General features: G+C 34.8%; 2 protein-coding genes across 2 annotated transcripts; one reads left to right on the forward strand and one right to left on the reverse strand.

Annotated features, from left to right (window-relative positions):
* Positions 1-2,611: 2,611 nt before the first annotated feature.
* LOC114356085 (uncharacterized) lies at positions 2,612-6,118 on the reverse strand. Its single transcript, XM_028309170.1, has 6 exons — positions 5,813-6,118; positions 5,564-5,665; positions 4,305-5,340; positions 4,093-4,154; positions 3,846-4,008; positions 2,612-3,058 (listed from the first exon to the last, which is right to left on the reverse strand). Exons 1-6 carry the CDS (start codon positions 6,041-6,043, stop codon positions 2,826-2,828), a joined length of 1,827 nt encoding a protein of 608 aa, XP_028164971.1. The 5' UTR covers positions 6,044-6,118; the 3' UTR covers positions 2,612-2,825.
* Positions 6,119-8,300: 2,182 nt separating this feature from the next.
* LOC114356081 (uncharacterized) lies at positions 8,301-11,712 on the forward strand. The gene is made up of 2 exons (XM_028309166.1): positions 8,301-9,271; positions 11,492-11,712. Exons 1-2 carry the CDS (start codon positions 8,404-8,406, stop codon positions 11,710-11,712), a joined length of 1,089 nt encoding a protein of 362 aa, XP_028164967.1. The 5' UTR covers positions 8,301-8,403.
* The last annotated feature ends 2,519 nt before the right edge of the window (positions 11,713-14,231 follow it).

The raw sequence follows: 14,231 nt of genomic DNA on the forward strand, positions 1-14,231 counted from the left end.
AATTTTATTATGCACCATACTTTTATCACTTCATTCAGAACTAGAAAACGATTCTAAGAACTCCACTTGCATTTCTTGTTCTTCAATAGATGATCAAGATAAAGAGGTGTTGTAAATAAATTGTTCTTCCAACATTTCAATGGAGAAGTTTCCTGATGTTAAAAAAAACTGTATTTCTCTGAATGGGATTAAATATACCAAAACTAAAAAGACGATGAAGTTTTTTTTTTAAATCGATCTAGAAATGTCTGTGAAATTAATTATTTAAATTACCTACATACTTATTTTGGCGTGGAATTGGAACAGGTGGTGCCGTTCTTTTTGTATAAATGGCCAGGTCTGGTATATTTAAAAAAAGGTTACAAAATTTTACTAAGAAAGAATCTTGAGTGACTTAAAAAAATAGAAATAGATTTTAAAAAAATATGGATCTGTCAACAGCACTGGATCAGGGGTGATTTACTGTTTGTACCCCGAATGACTGTCGTGCGTGAATACACCGATCAAAACGTCGTGAATAGTTATGCGCAACTTTAGGGCCCTGTAACTTATTTATTTGTAGATATATTTTCATGATTCTTTCACAATAATTATTAGTTTTACTTATATTTATTTCAAGTTTATTTAAAAGAAAAAAATTGGAAACTTAAAAAATTATTCAATCTTGCTTGATGAAATCTTTTTCAATTTTCTTTACATGGTCATAACATTTTGACCATTCCTCTGCACCAATTTGTGAGATATACGTGAAAACATCGATAAAGCTGCTATTAAGTAAGAATAAAAAAACATAACACTCCTTCTGACGCAGTTGGGTAATAAGCTAAATGTATCAAACATTTCAGTCCAACTTACTGTCAACTCGACGGCGCGTTTAGAATCAAAGATTGACTTTGAATTGTGCCTTATTTTACAATTCACATTGAAAACAATATGACTTGCTTGAGCTTTTTCGACTTTTTCACAAAAATAACAAATAGTCAAGAAGAGATTACAAAATTTTTGCAGCGACTGACAGATTTCATAATTTTCTTTGACAGGTGACAATTAAACCATAGACAATTGCCATATGAAAAACACACTTTTCCAATATTTTTGTTTGCCATGAGATTCTGGTACACCTATAAGTAGACCAGTGGTTCACTCAGTTTATAAAAACTAGTTGCAGCGCCACCAATGACATATTCCAAATGTCACTATTGAAGAGTAACGTGCTGCGATAAAAATGGTGAATTGCAGTGTTTTTAATTGTAAGAAGGGATCTGAAACATCAAATCTTGAAAAGGACAACATTACATTCCATCGGTCAATATTATTTTATTTATTTCACATTAATTAATACACTAAATTTGCAAAAAACTAAATTTTTTTTNAATTACGAGCGAGCGATAAGGATGGGTAGCTAGGGGTCATTGGACAAAATTCTACGTGCTCACGGACCAGGCTTTAGTCTATAGCGCTTGTTAAAACATACTAAGCCGACTTAATTTGCCAAGCAATAAAGGTCTGTTATAAAAATTTGGTTGGTGATGAGAAGAAAAAGATACTCGTGCTTTCCTCACTTTTGTTCTGAGATACAATAGATGTGTTGACACCATCAATCAATTGACGTACTTTTAAAAACTGTCAAAACGAGACTCTCCCATATATTTTGTATGGCAATACAAGCAAGTGATGTCACTATTTTGTCAACTCAATTAAACTACTTTTTTCAATTAGAATGCAACCAAAAATCACAATTTAATTTTAAATTAATTAAGTTTTTAAGACCAAAATGAAGTGCCTTTTTAAAAATTTTGTGATTTAGAATTATTGGGGAATGGTGTCTAATAGTTTATTTATGAGATGTATGCGATGTTGGCATGTACTGTGTCGGAGTGTGTATTTTTTCGAAACAAACTATTTCTCATTTGAATGCGTAATACAGGCAAACGCGATCATTATAATTAGCTTGTCAATAAAATAATTTAGCAAGAAACTTAGCTATAGCCTGACCAGGAACATAAAAACCCTCGCCATGTTGCGGAAAACTAATGGTACTAATTTCTTTTAATGGCAACAGTAACTGAAAACTTCATTGACATGTCACCTTGCATGTCAGTCTATTGTTGTCAAAGTGTAATCGTGGCCAAATCGTAAAATTGATCACGTTATGATGATGTGACCAATTATTTTATAAAATGGTGTTATTTCAAGAATCGTTGAACCGATTTAGAAGAAATTTAGTAGGAACACAATAATTTTTGTGATCATGGCAAGGACATGTAGGGGGGGGGGGGTGATGCCAAAGATGCCAAACTCTCTCTTTGATGACATTACGGTATAAAGTTACAAATAACAACACCAACTACAAAGTACTTCTGCTTAAAAACTTGAAATCGAACCGCCCTTCCGCCACTGTAACGCATTGTAACGTTTTTCATGACCTCCTCTCCCCCTAGATTGCATTACGTAACACTAGAACGCCCCCTTAGCAACAAATACCACTTCTCACTAAAAAAAACGCTATTTTTGTTTTCACCCACCAGAATGGGTGATAATGGACCCAGTTTTAACCCAATCGGGTGAAATGGGTTTTTACCCACTAAGTACCCATCTCTAGCTGGGATTCGCTTCATGAATAGTTACGTTACAATCGTGCATTCATCAAACATCGATAATAATTATGCATTGATATATTTTGTTCAATATTTTTTTAGATGACCTTATTTTTTTTAGGAATAATGCCTTAGCTAAATCCAAAGTCTGGTAAAGTTTGGCAACTTGTGGTAAAACCTAATTTCCGTTTCCATAAGCCAATCAATCTTCGGTTCTTAGTCGGATAATTATATTTTTTGTTTGATTGCTTTTTGTATGACTGGATCTTCGTCATTTGGTTTCTGTAATTCTGGATTAATTGGTGCTTCATCGACTGATATTTCTTGTTTTATTGTTTTTTGTGTGACTGGCTCTTGGTCATTTGGTTCCTGGAATTCTAGTGGTGTTTTATCGACTGATTCATTTTGGTTTTCTTGATTCTGGTCGGCTTGTTTTGATTCTCGGATGGCTTTGAGCACGACTGGAAAAAAAAGTTGATGGTGTTAAAAAACTCGCGAATTTTCTTTTGCGAAGTTTGGTTAAAAGTTACTTTTTCGATTAATGAGGTTTAATTAGTACGTTACAGTCCCCGGCTGGTCAACCTACCACAAAACTAGGAATATCTCCGATATGACTTAAGTTCGCAAGCGATGACTTACCATGGGTGGATATTTCGTGCAAATATTTCCCATCATTAATGTCCCTAGCAATCTCATCTAAAAAGATTTTGTAGTTTTCGTTGGCGTAACGTTTCGCATAGATTTTTGCTATTTGGCTACCTTTAAGGTAGTAACTTTTGTCTTTCAACAGTTCTTTGAACCGCTTTGCCAGGACCAACCGGGTGACATGTGAAATATATTGAACTTCACTGTATTCCCGTTTTATTAAGTTTTTGTACCTTTTCATTACTATTAGGATGGGCAATATAAATCTAGGGTTCTTCGCCGGTACTTTTTTCGCAGAACTAGGAATTTGAGTCTTTCTGTTTTCTACCTCTTTTGTTTGAACCTTATTAGTGATTTCTTTACGTTTTTTCCATTCATATACTTTTGGATTCGAGGTGGCAATTCGTTTGGAACTACTATGAGTTCTAAAAGTAGTTTTTTCTTTTTGTTTCTTTGTAATGGTTTTCTTTAAGGTTTTATGACTTTTATGTTGTATTCTATCATTTAATCGTTTGAAAATATCATCCGTTACTGCTATAATATCTTGCGTGATTGCCTGAACGAGATTCGTATCAAATGAAGGATTGTTACATTGTTGATTACCTGTTTCCTTAACACCATCATTTTGAACAGTAGCCTTCAAAAAATTGTTAATGTTCTTCTCAGTTTCTGATAAATTTTCGTTTTCGGCTTTTATTACCTCACTTGTTTGAGGTTCTGGTCCAAGGTTTTCATTGTCTTCCACCTGACAAGTATTCGGACTGGGCTATAACAAAAAAATTAGTTATGATTAATAATAAATAGTTTGGTCTCTTTGAAGTCAAAATTGCAGTTATTATACTATACTTACCACAGCTGTATCCGCATCAGAGAGCCCTTCATCGTCAGAGATTACTTGTAAATGCAACGTAGCTGTAACGAGAAAGCATATAAAATACTTCTATTGCCGGTATTATAATGTAAATTACTAGGTACTGGATTTATAAAATATTGCTATATTTCCAAATCAAAAAGAAAAAAATCGAAAAAGACACCCTTTGTCGTTGCTCTTGGTGAACTAACCTGCAGTTCTTGGACCCTTGTTAAGACCACAGATTAGAGAGTATGTCCCGTGGCTAAGAAGACACATTGTCATGCATCTAGCAGCTAAGCTGTGAAGCAACGAAGCATCTTCATCCTCTGTGTATAATTCCCGATAACGCCTGAGACGGTCAACGACAGTCATACCACTCTCATACAATTTCTGGAATCTAGTATAAACAACATCCCTTGCAAGATACAATAAGGTATATTTATCTTTATTTGATATGGAATTTCTTCCTGTTTCCAATAGTGACTTCATTTGGATCAGCACCGCCAAAATCGCTTGGTCTTTCTTCGATAGGGCGCGCAATATATTTAGGTCGAGACTCCATTCCATCCGAGAACGTGGCATTGTGGTGCTTCTTTGATGCGTAGAGTGTGAATTTTCTTGAAGAGGTGGTGCTCTTTCAACACAAGGTGGTGACTGATGGTTATAGAAATAGATATAAAATCTTGATCTGGGATTATCCAGTTTGGTCAACCTTCTATTAAACGGTGAGATTGTGCGACTTCTGCGCCGCGGTTTTGGTACCCGTGAGGATGAGGCTGAGCTACTCTGATCTGATCTTGAGCGTATTTTGCGACGCTTAGTCCGAGAATCCGGTGAAATTGATTTATGCCTTGTTGTTGAATTCATTTCACGGCATTTGGTACGGTTTCGAGATCCCGATTTTCTTCCTTTCGAAGGTCTTCCTGACCCTGATGGACTTCGGTTACAAGGCCTGCCACGAGTTTCAGGAGTCTTAGACCTGCGTCTTGATCTGTTGTGCGCAGAATGATCTTTTGCGGTAATTTGACTCCTGCTTTTAGGTTGGTCCCCTGACCTTGAGGAGTTCTTGGCGATCCTGTCAGAATCGGGTGATGGTGATGATGATGATGACGATGACGCGGATGAGGAAGAGGATGGTGAAGAGGATGGTGAAGAGGATATTTTTCTGATACGCTTTCGTTGAGTAGCTCTAGTAGTACCTTTGTCAGATGAATTATTGGACTTCCCAGATGTAGATGGCTGTACCTGTTTCAAATTAAAAAATATTCATTAGTTATTACTCTAGACACTCTAGTAGTTATTATCACCTAAGTAACTCTCACATGTAAAACAATAAACGAAACTGTAGTGAGTGCTTAAATTATAAATTCTGATAGGTATCCAAATTTTTTTGCATAAATTAAGTACATAACTACCTACCTATAGACAGATGGGCATAATAATATTTAGCTAATAATAAAAAACATACCTTCGTATTTTTAAATTCCTTATTATATTTCGCTTGTTCTTGTAGATACTTTCTTTTAGCTTTATACAAGAGTGTTTGTTTTTTATAAAAATCTATTTTTGCCTGAAAAAATTTAAGACATTTTATTTCATTGCAATGGAATAATCCTCCTTTTGTTTTGCCGTAGTCGGGTAAAAATGCGAATGACAGCGAATGAAAAATAAGTAGGTGTAGTTAATTTTAAAAAAAAGCTTAAAATGTGGAACTTACATCCAAATCTTTAAGCTCTTCGTCGTTTCCAGTCGGTTTATGTTTAGTAGTAGTAATTATAGCTGGTGCATTCATTGTTTCGTTTCTAATTAGTTCTCTCACAATATTTGCGTATCTAGCAAGTTCCTCTTGATCACTTTCTTTTATGTTTTTATTATTTTTTAATATAGGTGTAATTCTAGCTTGGAGTATAGCGCCATCTTTAAATACAAGTCTGTCCAATTTTCTCATGGCGTCCACAGCTTTGGAAAGTTTTGTAAAGTCAAGCGCCACTACTCTTCTACCAAACCTGCGTTTTGAGGGAAGATCCCGGATGTGAAATTTGCCGATGTTGTCATCAGCGAAAATATTATTTAATTCCTGCACCAATTCGCTCATGGCAAGCTGGAATTAAAACAATGGGTTTTATAAAGCTAATAACGCTCCCACCAATTAATGGCCTAAGGGAACACGTGGAGGTTTTAATGGGTGCCTCGCTTTGTTGGCTTTTGATTCGTCAAGGGCATCATCATTCGAGTACTGCAGCCAGCAGCCTCCACTTAAAAAAGTAAAGTCTACGATTCAATAGACGTTGGCAAAAACAGTTACACACCCTCTACAATCTGATAGGGAACCGACACGATATCTCAACCCTCTAGGAGTTGTAGCCCAATTTTACTATTTTTATTTTACTGTTCTTTGAGTAAAAAAATAATATTTCATTTGAAACTGAAAGGAATTATGAACTAAATTGATAATAAGGGGTAGTTGTATAACGCCCCTTAAGGCACCCAGCACCCACAACTGCCCACAAGGGGGGGCGCGCGTTATCGTCACTAACTTTGAGAAAGGCTGGCTTATTACGCTTAATCATAGCTTTGGTCTTTGACTACCTTGATGGTTAATAATAAAAACCTATCGGAAACCTAAGTCCCGAGCAATCCCGAGGCTAGGTTATTAAAAGTTAATTGACCAAAAGGTAATACTCGTATAGATTGAGGCAGTTCGATGTGCATGTGCATAGGTTTCATTTACCTTCGTCAATCAATACAATCGTCTGTCGGGGTTCGCACCGCACCAATTTAAGTAATTGGTTGGACGCATGCGCTAAATCGTGAACTTGAGATGGGTGTTTTGACTTTTGTTTTTAATTTCTTGCGGATTTAGGTAATCACGGACGCGGATTGCCCCGCATGCGTGACTTCCGTGTGTCTTTTCATACAAGACAATTTACTGTCCCGGGTGCGTAGGCGTACCTATTCCACGCATTAAATAAACACTTTTATGAAATGGACATTTGCGCATTACCCGCAAATGGTCCGTGTTGAATCCGTGCGAAACACCTAATAATGAGGAAAGAATAACGTATGAACTTTTAAGATGGTAACGGTAGCCTAGTAATGTATACTAGGACTCTTTCACGTCTTAAAAAATGTAGGCAGCAAAACAATCCTTAGAAGGAACCTTAACTTTGAACTCCTCCTATGTTCTTCGGATTAAATTCGTCTTCGTCGCGGGTCCAATGAAAGTTTAACTTTCCCCCAGGACTAACTTGACCTTCACTGGTCGGGTTTTTATTTGCGGTCAAGCTGTAGATATTGGCTACACAGGAGTTGCAGCGATGGGAACGAGGTGAGAATAGTCCCGTTAATCAACAACATTTTAGTTGGTTTTAAGCTTAAGTCTTAGGCGTGGAAGGTGGAAGAAAGTAAAATGTAGATTTTACCCACAGACCCACAGTAGACCTCTCTAATCTGTGCTGCGCGGCAAAGACGACAAACTCATATTTTATTGTCGATGTCGATAAAAATGTCGTCAATTACCGTACCAACATTTATTTCCTTATTGAAATTAATTTGGATCGATAAAAGAATAAAATAATGTGCTTAAAACTTATAGAATATTTTGAAAGAGAAAGTTGATGTTTGATCTGATCATTAAGGTTAAAAAATACAAAGATCTTTGAGAAACGCGTATTTTTTTACAGACAACCCTTAAGATTTTTTTGAAAAGAGAAAGAAGGAATAGAAAGAGATATGAGACAACAGTTATTAGCATAGTGAAACTTACATGCCCCGGTACCCCTAATACAACTATAGTTATCATCGTTAGTGTTAACTCGAATTAAGCAATAACTTTAAAAAATCTATGAGATAATTTTAGTCTTCTCTCCAGCGAAAAATCAATAAACTAACTTTTTTTGGGCATGACACACACGGTTTGTGCATCCAGTAGCATCAAATCATTGGGAAAGTATACTAAAACGGAAATAGAAATCAGGAGAATGGACCATTTAAGGTGGCTACATCCAAAAAAATACACTTTCACTGATGGCAATGTCGTAATACCACAACACAGCCCTTTTTATACAGATTAAAAAGCCTGGTTTGGCTTAAAAGGGTATGATCAGTGCCGTATATAAATCCTTAAAAAATTGATTTGTCACTGTCAATACTGTCACTGTCACGAGTGTCACGTCACAAACAAAAGCAAAATGTTGTTTTTTTTGGCGGGAAGCTCTCGAGGCGGGAGGTTCAACTTTTTCTTTGCGAGTTTAATAAAATTTAATTAAATAGTTAATCTAACAGTAAATTAGCGGCTATAGTGGCGAGATGAGTTCTGACAGTGGGGGTAAAGACCCCAAGCATAATACTAAGAAGAGAAAAGTAGATGAAGTACAAGATGATGAGTCTATACATGCACCATACTACAAGAAGAACCATATACATTGTTATCCTGATAATTCTCCAGGTTGTATATTTCCTGTATACATACAAAGCACAAATGACACTGTAAAATTTGGAAACAAGGACCCTATCTACTTAAATAGCATTTTTAGTCAGTACAACAAGGGAGTCAAAGAAATAAAACGAGTCAATGCAATGAGGTATGCTGTAATTTTTGACAATGCAAAGAATGCTAATGCGTTACTGTTTAACTCAACATTCTTGTCTTCTCATGACATCAAAGCCTTCATCCCTGCGGCAACATCAGAATGCATAGGAGTTATACGATACATTCCCACAGATCTTAGCTGCAAACATCTATTTGACAAACTTCTCAGTTCACAGGAGATCCTGGCAGTCAGAAGGTTCACGAAGCGCACTCCTGAAGGTATCATCCCATTGCAAACTGTATCTCTGACCTTTGCAGGTAATGTACTCCCCGAGCATGTTAACTATGGTCTAAGCATTGTACCTGTAACTGAATACATTAAGCCTGTAATGCAGTGTTATAAATGTATGGCATTTGGTCATACTACTAAATTTTGTAAAAGGAACATCGTATGCTCCATATGTTCACAACCTCACTCATACAAAGAATGTACTAACGCAAACAAACCTCTATGTGTCAATTGTAAAGGCGAGCATATTGCTGTGGCAAGGATTTGTCCAGTTAAACAACAGAAAATTGAAGAAAACAAATATAAAATAATGAACAAAACTACTTTGGGTTCTTTCTTCCCAACTTTAAACAAATCTTGTCATTTGTTTCTATTGCTGACGTAGACGGCGTCATTTCAGGTTTTTCCAAATTTAGATTTTGATTCTCTTTTCGCATAGTAAGTTCTAGATTTATTCTTGATATTAGATTTATTAGTGTTTTTTCCGAAGTTTGGGTTGACTCCCACGCAGTTCTAAAAAAGGCAAATTTTTCTGGTAAGCTTGTTAAAATTTTAATCATGATTTGTTTTTCGTCTATGCTGTAACCCAAATTTCTTAATTTTATTGCTTGATTTTCAATTTCTGCTATGTCAATCATCAAATCCGAATTTGAAAATTTGAATTTGTAAAATTGTTCCAAAAGTTGACAAATCTGTGTATCTTCATGTCCTAGAAATAATGTGTCAAATTTTTGTAGAATTTCTTTTGTTGTATTGCAATTCAATGCATATACAACAAATTTATCACATAATGAGCTTATTATGATGTATCTTGCTTTTGCATCTTTTCTATTAAAATCCTTTTTGCTCTCAGCATTATCTTCCAAAACACAATCTATATCTTTCGCTGTCAATAACAATATCAATTTCTTCTTCCAGTTTGTATACTCTTCTCCTTTTGATAACGTTGATAATTTAAAATTTTCTTCCGACATATTGTTATTTTAAAATTTTCCAAAAACAAAATCAGGATAGATCTTTAACTTTCATTCTTATTATTCAAGAGATAATTCTTACAGCCCTCTGGGTTCGTACGCTGGGTGTCTCTCTACACAACTCCTGGGAGGTTATTCAATCATAATAACGCCACTTCAATACTTCACACACACTTTATTATTAAAATAATATCAAAATCTATTACATATTAAATATTAAACCATTTACAACTGACTCTATCGAAATTCAATAATACAATGTCACATTTTCTTGCTTGTCTACACCTGTCATTATTTTCAAACTTTATTCTAATGCTATTTACTTTTAAAATAAAACCTGCCAGCAACATATCAACTCATGATAAAATTCTATATCCTAACATTTACTAGGAGATTTAAATAAGGAGATAGCAATACTTACAGTCCACACTAAAAAGAGAGGTCGGCCCACAGAGAGCGCTATTGACGGTCCGAATCCGGTATTGACGGTGGCTGGCGCCCTGCTGTCAATGTCACCAATAGGACAGTTCAGTTTATTGGGTCTTTAACAAGTCTTTGGACACCGCGTTGTTAAAAAACAAAAAGTCAAAATGTCATTGATGATTATTCATGATTGATTGTTTTTTTTTTGGCGGGAAGCTCTCGAGGCGGGAGGTTCAACTTTTTCTTTGCGAGTTTAATAAAATTTAATTAAATAGTTAATCTAACAGTAAATTAGCGGCTATAGTGGCGAGATGAGTTCTGAAAGTGGGGGTAAAGACCCCAAGCATAATACTAAGAAGAGAAAAGTAGATGAAGTACAAGATGATGAGTCTATACATGCACCATACTACAAGAAGAACCATATACGTTGTTATCCTGATAATTCTCCAGGTTGTATATTTCCTGTATACATACAAAGCACAAATGACACTGTAAAGTTTGGAAACAAGGACCCTATCTACCTAAATAGCATTTTTAGTCGGTACAACAAGGGAGTCAAAGAAATAAAACGAGTGAATGCAATGCGGTATGCTGTTATTTTTGATAATGCAAAGAATGCTAATGCGTTACTGTTTAACTCAACATTCTTGTCTTCTCATGACATCAAAGCCTTCATCCCTGCGGCAACATCAGAATGCATAGGAGTTATACGATACATTCCCACAGATCTTAGCTGCAAACATCTATTTGACAAACTTCTCAGTTCACAGGAGATCCTGGCAGTCAGAAGGTTCACGAAGCGCACTCCTGAAGGTATCATCCCATTGCAAACTGTATCTCTGACCTTTGCAGGTAATGTACTCCCCGAGCATGTTAACTATGGTCTAAGCATTGTACCTGTAACTGAATACATTAAGCCTGTAATGCAGTGTTATAAATGTATGGCATTTGGTCATACTACTAAATTTTGTAAAAGGAACATCGTATGCTCCATATGTTCACAACCTCACTCATACAAAGAATGTACTAACGCAAACAAACCTCTATGTGTCAATTGTAAAGGCGAGCATATTGCTGTGGCAAGGATTTGTCCAGTTAAACAACAGAAAATTGAAGAAAACAAATATAAAATAATGAACAAAACTACTTTGGGTTCTTTCTTCCCAACTTTAAACAAATCTTTTGCCAAAGCAGTAGGTTCCCGACCTCAACAACAAAATGTTAAAGACACAAAAGAGATTAAAAATAAAAACTTGTTGACTGATGTTATCAATAATGATCTAATTATTAAAGCTATTGTTGATACTTTATTAACTTTTTGTGACAAAGAAAACAGCTTGCCAATTAATTCCTCTAATATTAAAGAAATGTTTTTAAAGAAAGTTTCTCAAAATGGATAGTAAATCTTTAGTTATTGTTCAACACAATATTCAGAGTCTTAAGCCTAAGACTCCCTTCGTAAGTGAGCTTTTAATTACACTCAATATTGATATTTTAATTCTCAATGAAACTTGGTTAAAATCATCAGATTCAGTAAAATTTAGAGGTTATAAAATATTTAGAAATGACAGTGACACTGGTTACGGTGGTGTTGCCATTATTTGTAAAAACTCTCTTTTAACATCAGAAATTGTTACAGCAAGTAATGATAGAATCCAAACATTAGCCATTAGTGTAAAAGTAAATCGTAATAGTTCAATAACAGTTTTGGGTGCGTATTGTCCTCCACGTCCTGGTCGTTTTCCAGTAAATAATTTAAAAAATATTATTAGTTCTTTACCTTCTCCAGTTCTAGTAATGGGCGACTTCAATGCCCATCATACAGCATTTGGGTCTTCTACAAACAAGCCAAGAGGTATTCAGATTTATGATATGCTTGATGAAATTAATTTGTATATATTAAACGATGGTCAGCCTACCACACTAAGCCGTCCCAATCATTCGGCATCAGCAATCGACATTGCATTCGTATCTCCTTCATTAGCAGCTTCAGCAGAGTGGTCAGTTTATACAGAGGATACCTTAGGTAGCTATCATTTTCCTACTTTAGTTAACTTAAATTATGATTGTGAAATATACCAAGATTCCTGTAGTTTTGAAAAGTTTATTTACAAAAAAGCTGACTGGTTAGGCTATACAATCAAATCTAGAACGATTTTTAATCATCTTCTTGATTATCCAGACCCGCTCTTTGCTTATGCAGAATTTTGTGACTTATTAAATGCTTTGAGAAAAGATTTTATACCGATACACACTTATGATAGTAATAATAGACGCAAAGTTTATAAGCCTATGCCATGGTGGAATGAAACTTGTTCCAACGCAGTTAAGGAAACTAAATTAGCTCTTCATATGTATAGACGTCATCCAACAATAGAAAATTACATTATTTATAAAAAACTTGAAGCATCTAAAAGATTGATTATTAAAGAACAAAAGATAATCAGTTGGAAAAAATTGTGTTCTAGCTTTGATCGGTGTACACCAATCAGCAAAATATGGAAGTTTATTAAAGTTCTTAATAGAAAAGCTTCAAAGCCGGATAGCAAAGATGAAGAATTTTTGCAAGATTTTTTTGATAAAATAGCTCCTAATCATGATTCTGTAAATACTGACCACCTTAATAATTTATTTGTTTCTAATGATCTTAATATTCATTTGAATTCACTTTTTTCTGAAACAGAGTTTAATTTTTCTTTGAATTCTAAAAAAGACACTTCTCCAGGACTTGACGATATTCCGTATATTTTGATCAAACGCTTAGACTCTTCAGCTAAATTAATTTTGCTTAATATTTTTAACAATTTGTGGTCCGCTGGCTTAATACCAAAGTCGTGGAAAACCATTGCTGTAGTTCCCATTCTCAAACCGGATAAGGATCCTAAATATGCTGATTCTTACAGACCTATTTCTTTATCTTCTTGTGTGGGGAAAATTTTTGAAAATATGTTAAAGACTAGATTAGAACTTTTTGTTGAATCCAGATCAATTATTCCTCACGATCAATTTGGGTTTCGTAAAGGCCGTTCTACGTTAGATAGTCTTGTAAAGTTCACAGGTGATATACAAGAATCTTTTTGTGATCACAGCTATTTATTAAGTACCTTCTTAGATGTGAGTGGAGCGTTTGATAACGTCAATCTTTTAACCCTAGTTGAGATTCTACATAGCTTCAATATCCCAGGTAAAGTGTGCAAATGGATTTTTGATTTTTTTTATTCGCGTACCGTTTATTTAAAGTTCAACAATGTCCTTCATGGTCCAAAATTAGTTTATAAAGGGGTTCCTCAGGGGGCCACCTTATCACCCTTGATTTACTTGCTGTACACATCTCAAATACATAGGTTTATTTCAGTTCCTAGATTATCGGTTTTGCAATATGCAGATGATATTGTGTTGTACACTACTAATAGAAATTTATCACTTGCCGAATTTACTATTAATGAAGCTTTACGTCAATTATATTTGTATTATAATGTTAAGTTGAAACTAGATGTAAATCCCACTAAAAGCTCGGGCATGATTTTCACTAAGAAAAATGATTCTCAGTCTCGTGATCATGTAAATATTGTATATAATTCTGTAAATATTCAATTAGTGGAAGAAAAGAGATTTTTAGGTATTATTTTTGACTCTCAATTAATTTTTCATTCTCATGTGCTTAAAATTGTAGATAAAATGCAAAAAACTGTAAATATCATGAGACACTTAGCAAGTGTTACGTGGGGAATGGACCCAAAAATTTTAAATATGGTCTTTAAGGCTATAGTTAGATCTCATTATGACTATGGACTTATTGTTTATGGGAGATATCTAAGTAATTTTTTGTATCGTAAGCTAGAAGTCATTCAAAACAAGGGATTAAGAATTATAACTGGAGCTTTTTGTTCAACTCCAATAAATTCCTTAGAAATAGAGT

Source organism: Ostrinia furnacalis, unplaced genomic scaffold (genome assembly GCF_004193835.3).
Source record: "Ostrinia furnacalis isolate ACB-3 unplaced genomic scaffold, ASM419383v2 OfSCF2637, whole genome shotgun sequence".
NCBI classification, from domain to species: Eukaryota; Metazoa; Arthropoda; class Insecta; order Lepidoptera; family Crambidae; genus Ostrinia; species Ostrinia furnacalis.

Coding starts and splice junctions, on each gene's coding strand:
- LOC114356085 (XM_028309170.1), bottom strand. CDS start 6,043: ATGAGAAAATTGGACAGACTTGTATTTAAAGATGGCGCTATACTCCAA. Junction 5,341..5,563: donor AGGAATTTAAAAATACGAAG/GTATGTTTTTTA, acceptor AATTTGAAACAG/GTACAGCCATCTACATCTGG. Junction 3,059..3,845: donor TGATGGTGTTAAGGAAACAG/GTAATCAACAAT, acceptor TTTTTTTTCCAG/TCGTGCTCAAAGCCATCCGA.
- LOC114356081 (XM_028309166.1), top strand. CDS start 8,404: ATGAGTTCTGACAGTGGGGGTAAAGACCCCAAGCATAATACTAAGAAG. Junction 9,272..11,491: donor CTTCCCAACTTTAAACAAAT/CTTGTCATTTGT, acceptor CTTTAAACAAAT/CTTTTGCCAAAGCAGTAGGT.